Source organism: Panthera pardus, unplaced genomic scaffold (assembly GCF_024362965.1).
Source record: "Panthera pardus isolate Hobbes unplaced genomic scaffold, ASM2436296v1 HiC_scaffold_23, whole genome shotgun sequence".
Lineage (NCBI taxonomy): Eukaryota > Metazoa > Chordata > Mammalia > Carnivora > Felidae > Panthera > Panthera pardus.
Window position 1 is genome coordinate 3002729 of NW_026526799.1, and position 15312 is coordinate 3018040.

The 15312-nt window shown below is 49.3% G+C and overlaps 1 protein-coding gene across 3 annotated transcripts in view; it reads right to left on the reverse strand.

The window, feature by feature from the left end:
- Nucleotides 1–1246: 1246 nt before the first annotated feature.
- The window catches only part of ADAMTSL3 (ADAMTS like 3), a 350523-nt gene continuing 336457 nt past the window's right edge, over nt 1247–15312 (reverse strand). For all 3 annotated transcript variants that reach the window (XM_053888620.1, XM_053888619.1, XM_053888621.1), the window contains 4 exons: nt 12654–12858; nt 9865–9965; nt 4933–5147; nt 1247–3362 (listed from right to left, as the gene is read on the reverse strand). In XM_053888620.1, coding sequence (XP_053744595.1) covers nt 3256–3362; nt 4933–5147; nt 9865–9965; nt 12654–12858 — 628 coding nt within the window. In that variant the 3' untranslated portion in view covers nt 1247–3255. The remainder of the gene's footprint in view (nt 3363–4932; nt 5148–9864; nt 9966–12653; nt 12859–15312) is intronic.

The following is a 15312-nucleotide window of genomic DNA, read 5'->3' on the forward strand; positions in this document are numbered from 1 at the left end:
GTACATAACTAGATATCCTTACCTTTGTAATAAAAAACATGATTATATACTCAAAATGAAAAATTAGAAAATATGATAGCACTCTCACCCTGGCCCATTTTCTGATACTGGACATGCAAATCCCTCTGTAATCTAATGGGGGTGGTCTCTTCCCTGGACAAAGGCTCCCCATAGTAAACTTACCCTGGGGTTTCCCGTGGCAATGTGACTTGGGCTGAGGACACAGAGCTGAATAATGGTGTCTCCCCGTGATCTAACACCCAATATAATAGGCGTGAATAAGACATTGGAAGAGAGTACAGATGGGCCCCTTAGCCCGGGAATTCGGGGAAAGCTTCTTTAAGGAGAGGACAGCTGAGCTGAATCTTGAATGGTGAGCGGGAACTTGCCAGGTCAGGAAAAGCGGGACAGCGGGAACAGCATGAATGCAGGTACAGAGTGATCTCCAGAGTCTGTGCACGAGAGAGTTCCAAATGTGGTGGTGGAAAGCTGGAGTCACCTGACCTGCCATCGCCCTTAAGGTCTCCTTGAAATATGTGCTGTGCAGGGACACACACACAAACCCCATTGTAACGGCATCGGAAACCTGTAATATTTAGCAGCCTGCCACATTCTAGAAGGAGTTCTCACTAAGCCAAACTTGGACGAATCCAATGAAGAAAGAAGGACAATCCAGAGAGAAGAGGCAGTAGGAAATTTCCAGCCTCACCCCATCCCATCTCCACGGGTCTCCCTGCAGATCCTTGTTGTGGGAAATGAGCCCACAGACCCAGAGACTAGAAAGAAAGGCCTTGTGGTTTGTAAGAACTGCTCGGGCAACGCTAAGAGTGAATCCTAGTGTTAAACGAGGGACTTTGATTCCTCACCAACTGAGGCCAAAAAGTCTTTAGGTGCAGACACGGTCGGTCAGTCCCTATAACCCTCTTAATGATCCCAAATCAAAGATTATTAGTACCTCTTTTTTTTCCTACCACCACCTACTTCTAAATCTGTCTCAGGCTGTCCATTTGGGACTTCTTTCCACCCTTTCTGCCCTTGACATTGTTTTCACTATAATGCACAAGGTATAAATGATTGGGGGAGGGAGAGAGAGTTGAATTTCTATGTGATCCGCCCTGAATCCTCTAACCCCCATTTCACAAGACGATCCAGGACAGTGAACCCATCAGGTTCGCTCCCAGACCCACAAGAAGGCTGACCCAGGCGACAAAATCAAAAAACAATACAAACAAGCCACTCACAGGTCTAAGGATGCCACTGAATAATCAAATTTATTTCTGAATCACTTAAGGGTCATGAAAGAAACATTAACTCTTATGTTATAGAAACAGTAGTAAAATACAGTACACAGGAACATCGTTTGAATGGTAACAAAAGTACAAGAAAATTAGCGGCTTTAAATACAAAGGTGAAGCAATTTAATAAGAAATTTTGTTAATAAGAAAAATATATGTCCCATGTCTTTATTACATACTGTACAAAATAAAATATTGCACCTTTAAGTCATATAATAAATATATACAAAGAGTATTTTACAAATGATCTTTCTTTTAATTTAAAATCCTTCAACAATCAAGGGTGATTGATGACTAACAACCCACGGGCTGGTGTGTGTGCCCTTCCCCATCCCCATCCATCCCGGCCACCAAACCCTCCACGTACAGTAGTGTTTATCACCAGTGTCCGTGAGGCTAAAGTCAGAACACGAGGGCTGGTGCTCGGAATGTGGTCGAGAGACTCAGCGAGCTCGTCCACAGACACGTCCAAAGACCAAACGCGCTGCTCACGTCTTTGTGATCGGGTCCAGAGCCACCTGCTTCGGGGGATGTCGTGGCCGGCGCGCTGGGGGCGGCACACGGGTGCGGGTGGCTGGGTCGCCACATAAGCACGGACGGCCACTGACTTGGGCTTGTGTGCCATCTAAAGCAGTAATCGGCGGGATATAAGGGGAGGGGCGCCATAACCAAATTGGCTTTCGAACTTTCATGCTAGCCCCAGACTACTTCCGCAGAAACACTTACTCCAGGTTTACCCTCCAGCCTGACACTGTCACCAACACCAGCACTGGCCCCCGTTCGAACGCAACCCAACACAACCCGTCCTGGTCCCGACCCTAACCTCAACCCCCAAAGCCAACTCCAGCCTTCACCCTACCGTAATTTCCATTCTCAGCTAACCCAATCCTAAAACTAACACAAACCCTACACTTACTCACCAAATCCCAACTCTGACCTCTAGCCCCAACTGTAACTTCTGGCCTCACCCAAATTCACTTTGGATTTACCGACAGATCAGTCTGAAGGAAAACGATGCTTTACTATAAACAAGTCTTTCCAACCACCGTGTTTCATATCTAGATTACTTTCTTATAATCTTCCCGAAATAAGAACCCTCAGGAATACTATCGTATGCATAAATTAGGTCTAATAAGGCTTTGATTTTCTGTTTGTGTGCAAGAGAATAGTGCTCAGAAGACGTCTCATTCACAGCTCTTAAAAGAAAGCTTTGACTGCACTTCAAAATCAGTAGAAAAGGTGAATTCCCCCTCTCCTTTGATTTCCGAGATGCCTCATGTGGTCACAGATAGAGCTCCATGGTCGGCAAGCTGGCAGCAAGGTTTCCTCTGTGGTTTCTTCCACCGGTTCCCTAAGCGTAAGGGCAAGACGCAGCTCCCCGCCCCCAGGATCCTCGGGTCAGTCGGTGCGACTGCCTCTCGTTCGCAGCCTGGGCTCCGGGACCCATCAAAACGCCACTAGCACCAATAACGCCATCTTAATGGCGACTGGCCAGGGCTTCCAGAGTGTAAATGCTTCAGAAACCTGTTGAAACCCTAAAGCTTGGGAGAAGAGGAAGTCATCGGTTGCCGTGTGTCCCTCAAGACTTCGGGACGCCGTATGCTATTAGCCTACACGTCATGGGAGGAAGCATGCGGCCGCGCCCTGGGGACCTGGGCGATTTCCTGATGAGAAGGACACGGGGAGGTCCCACGCGCCATGGCACGCCTGCCACCGTACGCTCGTTGGTCCCGGATGCATCGCTTCAAAGAGCTGGAATTAAAGACCGGCCGTGGGGAAAACGACAGCACAAAACGCGGCCAGCGGTGAGTTTGCATCGACCTGTTTGCATGCAGAATCTAGAGTGTTTTTTGTGTTTTTTTTTAAAGAAATAACATGTTTTTGAACCAGCTACGTGGGGGAAAGAGCTTCTACACTTCTGGGCTCTTCTTCACAGCAGCGCTACGACCCTTCCACAGGTTTACCCTTCCAGACACGTCGAGCAGCACCTTTGTTTGTAGACATCGAGCGAACACAACTTGAGATGCTTTACAAACATACAGTAGTGTGTGGTGTCCGTGCAGGCTCCTGCAGGGAAGAAAAAACCAGATATCCGTGGAACGCAGAGCTCGTGGGCGACACAGTTTAAATGCTGTGGTTTCTTTTTATGTTTTTATTTTATTTTTGAGAGAGAGAGACAGACAGCACGAGCAGGGGAGGGGCAGAGAGAGAGGGACTGAGCCACCCAGGCACCCCTTAACGGTTTTGTAGCGTTTATTCATTTTTGAGAACAGAGAGAGACAGAGCACGAGCAGGGGAGGGGCAGAGAGAGAGGGAGACACGCACGCACAGAATCCGAAGCAGGGTCCAGGCTCCGAGCTGTCAGCACAGAGCCCGACACAGGGTTCGAACCCATAGGAGATCATGACCTGAGCTGAAGTCAGATGCTTAACCAACTGAGTCACCCAGGAGCCCTGAGATGTAGTTTAAAAAAAAATCCTCTGAGGGGCGCCTGGGTGGCTCAGTCGGTTGGGCATCCGACTTCAGCTCAGGTCACGGTCTCGCGGTTTGTGAGTCCGAGCCCCACATAGGGTTCTGTGCTGACAGCATGGAGTCTGCCCGGGATTCTCTCTCTCCCCCTCTCTCTCCACACCTGTCCCGCTTACACTCTCTAGCTCTCTCTCTCAAAAATAAATACACATTAAAAAAATCTTTTGAGAAAAATAAAGACAGAGAGGGAGGCAAACCATAAGAGACTCTTAAAGACAGAGAACAAAGTGGGGGCCGCTGGAGGGGAGGGGGGAGGGGGGAGGGGCTAAACGGGGGATGGGCGTTGAGGAGGGCACCTGTTGGGACGAGCACTGGGTGTTACACGTAAGAGATGAATCGCTCTGTTCTACTCCTGGAGCCGAGACGACACTCTATGTTAACTAACTTGAGAATAAATTAAAAAAAAAAAAAATGTCCCATTGTGACGTCTTGCGCCGGAAACTAATGCAGGGCTGTGTGTCAGCTGGACCCAAATTTTAAAAAGCGGAGAAAGCCCCCACGAGGCTGGGGTTAGAGCCACGACTCTGCACTAGGCTAAGAAGCACACTGGGCTCCCCGCTTAGCCGGCCAGCGCGGCCTCACGCCGCTCTCCGGGGCCTCGCCACCCTCCTGGCCTCCGTCTTTCCTCTCAGTGCTTGGAACGGCAGGGGTGTGGACCCCTTGACAAACCGATACAAGCTAGGAGCCTGCTCCCTGGCTACATATATTTATGATTACATTTTGCAAAAATAATATAACAACTATAATATATGAATAACATAAAAATACATGCCTACGTGAACATATAATCGTACAAACAGGTCAAATCTTTAAGAATCGCTGTCCCAGCAGATGAGAGCCGCAGGCAGGAGGGGGTGCAGTGAGGCTGACAGAGGCGGGAGGAGGCAGTGGGAGCCAAGGCCGCGGACATCCAGCTGGTTCGACGGCTCTTCCCGAAAGGAACACGAGCTGTACCCGCATCCAAGGAGCTAATCTCCCAGTGCCCCAAGATGCCACCTGCACCCCGGATGGCCCGTGGGCTGTGCCACCAGCCACTGGCGAGGGAGGCGCCCCCGGGTCTGGCCGGGACAAGGCTGCGGGCGCTGGCGGGCCCGACAGGGGTACGTACTATGGCAGGAAGGCCCCACACAGTGCCGCCAGGAAGCCGGTTTCTTTTTCTGCACGCAGTGTCTCTCAGCCACGGGCCAGCAGCTCCTGGTGTGGACGCAGTCGACCCTCCGGGACTGGAAGCCCCTGCCGCAGGCCGCCGTGCAGGGCCTCCAGGGGCCGGGGCGCCAGCACGTGTCACACGCCCCGGACGAGCAGTTCCCCTTCAAGGTGGGTCTGAAAGAGGGGGAAAAAAGAAAAGAAAAAGGAAAAAAAAAAAAAACAAAAAATGGAAAATGGGAGAAGCAGGGTGTCACTTCGTGCTGAGAACAAGCCTTTTCCCGTGCCGTTATTTTCCGTGTCCTCAAGTTTCGCTGATCCGGACCCTGCTGGCCAGGAAGCCGACTTGTGTTGGGCATGGCTGGCTGATGAGCAAGGCGGTGGCCCCGTCGTGACAGTGAGAGGTGAGCACACACGTGTTTCCGCTCACTTCTAACACCAAGTCAAGACATCCCCCCCCACCCCATCCCCAAAAGACACACTGTCCTGAGAAAGCCAGAGCGGGTCAGTCTAGGCAAGGAAATGGGCACGGCTCACGGTCTGTATGCTTCCTCCACTTTGCTGGCAAGCTGAGTTTTGCTTATCTGAGCCCTGGAGGTATGTCCGGGCACGAGTGCGAATCTGTACAAGCAACCTTGTCTGCTACGAGACGGCGCTCACTCTTCCGTTTACAATATGGCCACACCAGGCCTCGTGCTCAGAGTTAGCAAAGACCATCTGGGGAGAGGGATCCGTCTGTGGCTCCTTACCCTTTAGGACAGAACAGAAGGTTGGTACCCTCTGGTTTTTGAGGACGTTTACCCAGAGGGCAGAGCCACCTTAGAGGGCCCGCACTTGCTCCCCGAGCCAAGGCTCCTGGGAGGTATCTTTGCGCTACACGGGAATGTCTCCCACCCCACAGGTGACTGGAAGACAGCCCTAGCTTGGCTGAGCCGGTTCAAAAACTGTCTTTCTTCCATGAGCCTAGAGGTTTCTGGAATAAGATCTATAAACCTGAAGGCTGGAGCAATGGTGGCCATGTTGTGCCACACAGGCCAGAGAAATAGGAAAAAAAAAATATTCAGAAGAGACAAAGAATGAAGCAGAAACACAGCAAGCGGCAGAGACAAAGGGTGGAAAACCCCCAGGAACTTCTCATTTCTTGGTCACGGTCCTTCCTGTGGTCTGACGGCGTTCTCTCCCTTTGAATTCTTGAGACACGTCTGTATATTCCCATAAAAGGCTCCTGGGGCACCTGGGTGGCTCAGTCGGTTAAGCGTCCGACTTCAGCTCAGGTCACGATCTCGCGGTCCATGAGTTCAAGCCCCGCATCAGGCTCTGGGCTGATGGCTCAGAGCCTGGAGCCTGCTTCCGATTCTGTGTCTCCCTCTCTCTCTGCCCCTCCCCCATTCATGCTCTGTCTCTCTCTGTCTCAAAAATAAATAAACGTTAAAAAAAAAATTTAAAAAAAAAAAAGGCTCCTTACCAGGGGCGCCTGGGTGGCTCAGTCTGTTAAGCACCCGACTTCAGCTCAGCTCATGGTCTCACAGTTTGGGAGTTCGAGCCCCGCGTCGGGCTCTGTGCTGACAGCTCGGAGCCTGGAGCCTGCTTCGGATTCTGTGTCTCTCTCTGCCCCTCCCCTGCTCGTGCTCTATCTCTCTCAAAAGTAAATAAGCATTTAAAAAAATGTTTTAAAAAGGCTCCTTACCAGGGCACATGATCCATAAGGAGAGTAGAAACACCACTGGACATGGAGGAAGATGGAGAAAATTGTGATAACCTGACGGTCTCCAGGGGAGGGAATGTTACATTTAGTTGGAAGCAGTACTTTGATTAGCCAGGAGGGGGAGACTCCATCAAAATGTTTTGACTTAAACAACACCATCCCCTCAAAGTCTTAAGGTTTTACATGGGAAGAGGAGGAGGCTATCCTATTAATCACAGGGCTTTTATTTTCCCCAGTAGTTATGAATCGTAGTTGTTTCAGACAACTGGGCATAGACCCAGCACTGCTCAGCCATATCACGCAGAGATGAGCTTTTACTACCGAAAAAAGGTGGAACAAATACTCACCGAATAGGCACAAAAACATGTGTTTTAAAAGGAGACCAAACTGTTGTGCCCAAGTGCTGGGCGGTCCTGTCTTAATGAGAAATCTCCCACCTTTTCTGCATAAATCACTCCAAGCTGACTTTTGTTGTTTCAGGGGCCCGAAGGACCCAAACTGATGGGGCCAATCTCTGCTCTGATGGAAGGCAGATCCCGGGGTGGGGAGCGGAAGGGGCGGGCAGGAGGAGCCACAGAGCCCATGACAGATAGGAGGACACGGGGAGCTAGGGACCAACACGGAAGCAGAAGTTCCGGAGGCTGGGCATTGATTGAGGACCCAGAGAAAGAACCTAAGGTTGGTCCAGCACAGAGATCCCACCTCCTCCCAGCCGGGGACAGGACTGGGGATGAGGACGTGGGGACATCTGAGCAAGGGGGACACAGTCTGGGCATGGGTGCTACACACACCTGTGCTTCCCAGTAGAAAACAGGAGAGTAGAAATGGTGCTAAAAATCGCAAAGCAACCCTGTTTCTACGAGTCCTCCTCAACGTCTCAATTTTGGAAAGCTAACAGCGCGAGAGAAAAGCACCGGGATGTAACAGCAGGGCGGCCAAGCCTGGAGGAAGCAGAGATGACGGAGAAAATGAAAGGCAACTTGACCCCTCCTCCCCTCCCCCCAGCTCCAGGAATTTTTCTTCTATTCTTTCTTCTAAATGCTTCCACCGTTTCGGTTCATCTCCACAACTCTTTTCCTAAAACCCCACTTTGTCACACAACTGAGCCTCCTGATAGACCCCTCCATGCCTTTGATCCTCTCTAGTATGTCTTGGCATCTTATTTTTGCTGCCATTGGTTGGAGAGGGTGTGATGAATCTAGCACATGTCCTGGAGGAAAGACAACGTGGCTGCAGCACAAACAGTGGGGGTGTGTGAGGTCTGGGATGAGGCGGTGAGGGCAGGGAAGAGTTGACTGTGCAGTGTTCTCTAGGCCACGTTGCATACTTTGGCCACCCTTCCTACTCAGAGCAAGGGAAGCCCCTAGCGGGACTTTAATCCCACAGGGCGGTGGGGTGTCGTGGAGGTGCGATCAGACGTGGTTCTGGAAAGGATTGCTCAGGCTGCGGTGTGGGGGCTGGGCTGGAAAGGAGCAGCAGGTGGAGGGTGACCAGTTGGACGGCCTGGCTGACGGTAATCGTGGGAGGGACGGAAAAAAGTGGATGGGTTCGTGAAAAAAATACAAAGAGCCAAAAGGCATATAAAAAGTAATCAGAAAAGTACGAATTACAGTAAGATGTGATTTTTCACCCATCAGATTGACAAAAATTTTCACAAAGACTGAAAACCTATTATAATGTTCATGAAAAGGGGGGGAACTCTCATATACTCCCGGAATAGGCAATTTTGATGGTAACTTAGTATCAGAATGAACAGCCCTGTCAATCCCATTCCATACCAAAAACTATCCTCTAAGAATACAACCCTTCGTGCAGAAAGATATATGCCTACTGCAGTTCTAAAATGCCTACGGCAGTATTTGTAATAGCAAAAACAAACACACACGCAAACAAACAAAAAAAAAAACCCCAAACAATCAAATGTCCGTCAGCAATGGAATGAGGTAATGTGAAATACAACAACGAGAAAGAACAAAGTGAATCTTATGTACTAAGATGGGGAAGAAGTATCGATAAGGAGAAAAAAAACAAGTGTCAGGAAAATACATCCAGAAAGCTCAATCCACGCAGGTAAGTGTCTGTGTTGTAAGTGTTCCTTTGAGAATGCAAAGTAAAACATCTGGGATAATTGATATCAATCTGTGTGTGGTCTCTGTCTTCTCAGCAAAAGACAGAACTAGGTTGCCTGTTGAGAAGGAGGGCAGCTGTTCCAAACATTTTCCATTTGAGGAAAATAGTTCTGGCCTGAGCTGTGTTGTGGGGAATAGGAACCACAGCTGATGCTGTGTCGCCAAGCCTTACTGAAGGCTCAAGATGGAAAGTGAGCCAGCTTTCAAGGTCATCTCATTTTTTCCGGCAACACTCAGGGCGGAAGGAGGGAAAAGGAGCCATATATGGAGCATCTCCGACGAGCCAGGCTTCTTAGGTACTTTACATTAGAGCAGCTACTCAAAACCTCCCGACTGTAATTGTACACGGACGGTAACGCTCCCTCCCGCACACGCGGAGGCCAGGTAACCCCGAGCACACAACGCGAGAGTGGGAGAAGTGCAAAGTCTCTCATTCACGTGCTTTCGGCTCTCTCCCCCACTCTGGGCTGGCTGGGGCTCGCCTCTCTGGGACGGTGGGGCGGGGGGGGGGGGGGAAGGAGTCTGGGTCTCTGCGTGACCTCATGGAACCTTCTACCCCAAGCCAACCACCAGCTTAGACTTCTACTAAGAGGAAAGCAGAGTCCTTTCTGGTTTAAGCCCCTAACCAGGCAAACGCCTTTGTCATTCTCTGCTAAACCACTGTGCCAAAATAGTTCAACAAAACAAAACTATCAAAATAGTTTCTAAGCGGAGGAATACAGTAAGTAGTTCACTGAAAACACGAGGAAGATTTCATCTGTGAACTTCAGTGTTATTAGGCTTTACCAACTTTGTGTACGGAAGGAAAAATATTCTCACTGCTACTCTATTCTGTTCCCCTCTTTGGGGTATCTCTCTACCTGTTTAACGTTCAAATGCCTTGTAACTGTAACAGTACGTGATAACTGATATTTCAGTATAATGCGTACTGCCCAGGATGGCGGTATAGGAATCAAGTATGAGAAGGGAGTAGACAGGAGACACCATTCCATTCCCAGGCGGCCACAGCCACTGACCGGGGCGGGAGAGGTTTCGCGTCGCCCGAGGGCAGCGCCAGTACCTGCTTCTGTCGTCACAGCCCGAGTCAGAGCTGTTGTGGCCTTGACAAGCTGCGCGATGCTGTGGCATCCTCGCTGTGCGACCCAGGCAACGCGCAGGGCACTGTAACGAAAGCAGAGTGCAGCACGGACGACCTTGTGAGCTCAGGCATGCTGTGGTACCAGGGTCATGTACGGAGGGGCACTGCCGGGGGAAGGTCGGCTACAGGGAACCAGCTGTCCCCAGGGGAGGTCAGGGAGGGTGGGGGTGCAGCTCTGAGGACCAGGCAGCCCTCCTTCAGGGCCAAGAAGACACCCGAGAACCTTCCACCTCCACTTTCCCCCTCCCCCGCCCGGAAACTTAGACCATCTCTGGGGAGAAGGGAAAAGAACAGGGCCAATCTGTAATCGACAGGGCTTAGGTCCTGATAGGACTGTGCTTAAAAGCAAAGGCAACTGTCAAGTTTGGGTTTTCCTGCCCTGTGCAAAAGCGGAGGCTTCTGTGTTAAGGTGAGTTCAGTTACAAAAAAAAAAAAAAAAAGTTTTTTGACGTGCAATTCTTAAATTTTCATGTCATAATGCATATTACTTTTTCCTTATACTTTGTTTTATCCTTGAAAAGGCCCTGCCCTCACGCCGATTCTATTCCTGTTCACCTTCTCAGTCATGCCCTTGGTAGCACAAAGGTGTTTAATTTTCATGTAGCCCAACTACATTGTCATCGTTTTCCGTATCGTACCTAAAAATCCACTTGCTAACCCAAAGCATGAAGGTTCACGTTTACGTTTCTTCCAAGAGCTCTGTAGTTTCAGCTCTTGAATTTAGGTCTCTGATACACTCGGAGTTAATCTCTTGCACACGGTATAAGCGAGGGGTCCAACTTCATTCTTCTGTGCGTGCGGATATCCAGTGGTCTGGAACCATTTGCCAGAGAGGTTATTCTTTCTCCACTGAATGGTCTTGTCCTCCTTGTAGGAAGCCAACCGACACTGATACAAAAATTTATCTCTCCACCTTAAGCTAAAGTCTATTCTAGCCATCTCTAGGTCCAGCCCCTGTCTACCCACACTGCCTGGATGACTACAGCTCTGTGCTAAGTTTTGAAACCAAGAAGTCTGAGCCCTCCAACCTTGTTCTTTTCTCAAGATGGTTTTGGCTATTCCGGGTCCTTTCTATTTCCATATGAATTTTAGGGATCAGCTCGTCAGTATCTGCAGAGAAGCCAGCTGGGAGATTTTACGGGGATTGTGTTGAATCCGTCGATCAATGTGGAAAGTGTTCTCAGCTTCATGTTAAGTATTCTGATCCATAAATATGGGATGCCTTTCCATTTATTTAGATCTTCTTTAATTTTCTTTAAAAAAAAAAAACCTTTGGTAGTTTAACACTAGCTTTTTAAAGCAATTCTTCCCCTGTGATTAATTACCTTTGAACATTGAGCCCGCTTAACATGGGTCTGTGTGTGTCGTACTCATTACACTGCGCGACTCGGGGCTACTGTCCCGCACTGACGCTGTACTCTCTCACTTAAAGCTGCTTCGCGGCAGCTGAAACACCACAGTCAGAAGGTCTCTCTGCACCTCTAGTGAGTCGATTTTCCCCAAAATTTCTTTTCTTTTTCTCTTTCTTTCCTTTCTTTCTCTCTTTCTTTTCTTTCTCTTTCTTTCCCTTTCTTTTCTTTCTTTCCTTCCTTCCTTCCTTCCTTCCTTCCTTCCTTCCTTCCTTCCTTTCTTTCTTTCTTTCTTTCTTTCTTTCTTTCTTTCTTTCTTTCTTTCTTTCTTTCTTTCTTTCTTCACTTGTCCCACCCCCGTAGTTCAGAGGCCATAACTTGTCTGCTTTTACAGCTTCATAGCAGGAGAGGGATTCTCTGTCAGGACGACTCACTTCTCACCCATGCCTGGCGTATGTGGCATTTAGTGAGACTCTGGACTTGAACTGAGGACAGAATGGGTTAAGACTTCTAGGGATATTGGGATGGGATGGGTGTACTTTATGCACGACAAGGACATGGACTTGGGGGCAGGGACCAGAAGGCGGAATGTTAAGGACCAAACTGCGTCCCCTCAAAATGTATATGTTGAAGCTCTAACCCCCAATGTGACAGGTGCTATAGGGAGGTATTAAAGGTTTAATGGAGACGTAAAGGTGGGGCCTTAATCTCTTGGGAATATTGTCTTTATAAGAAGAGGAAGAGGCCCCAGACATCTCTCTCTCTCTCTCTCTCTCTCTCTCTCTCTGTCTCTCTCTCTCTCCAGAGAAGAGGTCACATGAGGACACAGTGAGAAGGTGACTGTCTAAGCCGGAAAGAGAGGTCTCACCGAAACCAACTCTGACAGAACTCGATCTTGGATTTCCAGCGTCCAGAATTGTGAGAAAATAAACTTCTGCTCTTGAAGGCACCCAGCGTGTGGTATCCTGTTTCAGCAGCCGTTAGCAGGCTAATAAGGTTCCTACACATTTCTTTAGGATTGTTTTCCCGAATATTTTTTTATTTACACTGTTGTTCCAGGTGGTATTGGGGGAGGGTTATGAGACTTTTGTGCCCTTATTACTAATGTCCCTCTCCTCCTTTTCTTGAAGGCTGCTCGTTAGCCCGGGAGCTTGTTCCTGCACGGCTGCATTCAAAGAACCCGACTGTGATTTGCCTTTGTATCAGAAGACACAGAGACACTCCAGCTCTAATCCTGGAGGTCAGGCACCTACATTCGTTTTAGAGCTCAATCAGACCACCCGCCCCCAAATCGAAAATAATGCATTAGAAGGAAAGTGATGATTCCGGTACCCTGAAAACACTAGATTCGTCCAGCTTTACCTGGCCCCCCGGTCCAACGACCCACTGGCCGCACGGGTGACTGGAGCATGGCCTTCCTCCCAGAGGCCTGTCTTTGGGAGCGCAGGCCCTCGGAGACGTCACCTGCGTGGCTCCATTGGCTCTGGTGTGCACGCACGTCACTTGGCGACTGCGGAATCCTTCCCCACAAGACACAGAGCACTCCGACCAGGCACCTGTGAGCCACCTGGGAACAAAAACTACGGCAGCTTAGGAAGGACAGGGATGTCAGACAATACAGGGAGTGTCTCGAAAAGAAAAAAAACCAATGCTAACACTGCGACCGTTTGGGGGCCATACACTTCTCTAGAGGGATGGACAGCACCATAGAGAACTCCCAGCTCTATTCTCAGCTTTTCTTTTATTCAGGGGAGCAACCGGAATTAGCAGGTGGAAACGAGGAACACAGGGGTGGGGTAGGGCCGTCTCCAAGTATATAAGAGCACTTGCATGGCTCCAGAGAGTAGAGCTAGGGAAAAATGAGGTGGAAATTTAAAAAAAAAAGTGGGTTTCAATTCATTGAAACCAAAGGGAAGAAAATATTTTCAAAGCACCGATGTGCTGTTTGCTCTGAGAGATTTACATGTTATCCCTATTCTTGGAGGGAAGAAACCAACGTCCAAAGGGGTAAATAACTTGGTCGTGGTCACAGATTCTAGGTCACAGATTCTAGGTCATTGGATTCTAGGTTTATCTGACCCTAAAGTTCACACTTTAATGACACAGGACACTTGGAACGGGACGTGTCTGAGATGGAGTGCTGTGTCACTAAATATGTTCAAGGTTGGCTGGTTTACCGCAGAGCACGGGTTCCTGACCTGAGCCCTGTGGCTCTCCAAGGGACCACGGGCCTGGATGGGCAAAGAATTAGATCTTCACTGTCACTGAGATATAATTTGAGTCCTCCTTCAGTTATAAGAATTTCAGCTGCAAAATACAGTAGTTTTAGCAATACCTGTGTGATTTTGTTACCGATGGAAATCACAGATATTTTCACATGACATTACAATTGCAGCAGGCATCTCAAAATACCATGTATATTCACCACCGCTGCAAAACTAATGTACCAGAGAGCTTACCATTTAGTGTATTAATGGAGAAGCAAATCTATTATTGTATCATAATTTTTAAATATTTTAGTACTGTATTTCAGCATAATTGGTTTCCTTTGTGATCCAATGTATTCTATTTTACAGACTTAAAACCCTTGCTCGGGGCGCGTGGGTGGCTCAGTCGGTTAAACACCCGACTTGGACTCAGGTTACCATCTCACGGTTCGTGAGTTCAAGCCCTGCATCGGGCTCTGTGCTGACAGCATGGAGCCTGGAACCCGCTTCGGATTCTGTGTCTCTTTCCTCTCTACCCTGCCCCCACTCATGCTCTGTCTCTCAAAAATAAACACATGTTCAAAAATCTTCAAACAAACAAACAAACAAAACCCCTTGCTCTGAGAAGGGAGCCACAGGCTTCTCCAGGCAACCCAGAGGCATCCACGGCACAGAAAGACAAAGGACTCTCGACGTGAAGGGCCCCAGAGTGGGGTGACTTCTGTCTGCCTCTTGTAGGTGTGAAAGCGTAGGACTGTGTACTCTAGGGCTGCGCAAAAGCTTGAGAACGTTTAATAAATGAGGCTGCTGATAAATTTCTTTTCATGTTGTAAGAATCAAGAGGTGACACAACCCAGCCCCCGCGGCTTCCTGCGGCATCAGATGGCTGTTTCCTGAGGGAGCGATGACTCAGCCAAGAGACCTTCCAATGACGGGCACCGGGAGACACGTCGGCCAGGGGGCCTCCAACAGCCGTGGCCCTCTGAGAACGTCCTCCCAGTGTGACCTGCCCCCCACCTCCTCCAAGGCCCAGGTCAGCGGATCCGGCGTGGGCATTCGCACAAGGGCAACAGACTCTCTAACGTTTGCACGGCCTCCATTTTCTCCTCAGTAAAGTGAGGTTGGTAATAGCATCTGCCGCATAGTCGTGCTCAATAAATGCTACTGTTATTATTATTATTATTTTATTTTCCTGGAGACTTCGGTGCTATTTGCTCAGTTCTCTGCTAGGGACTATGTGATTCAATGAAACCATTCATTCACTTCACACATACCTGTGGAGGGTGCATAATGGGGCGGACGTTGTGCTAAGTGCTGGGATAAAGTGTCCCGCAAACAGCTATGGGTTTACTGTAGGGCAGACAGTCTAGCAGGACAACGAGACGGACTGTGGGAAGAGCGATAAAGACAGATGATAAAGAAGCAGGAGACCCAAGCAGCACGGGGCCCTGGCTGTGCTCGGAGGGGAAGGTCAGGGACGGTCTCCCTGAAAATGGACGAACGGAAACGTCTAAGTGCAAAGAGAGGGAACAGCGTGCTAGGTAGCGGGAGCGGCATGTGCAAAGACTCTGAGTCAGGAGAATGGCGCATCTGAGAGCCAAGAAAAGGGCGTGGAGTGGAGGTCAGATAACCAGGCCGGATGAGACCAGCAGTGACACAGAGTGGCAGCCCGAGACCCAAGCACGGAGGGGCTTCTGTTCTTGGCCGCACGCCATCGGTCAGGCAGCAAGTGTGTGTGTTAGACACTATTTTAAAAGATTGTTAATGTCTGTTTACTTTTGAGAGAGAGACAGAGACAGAGGCAGACAGACCGC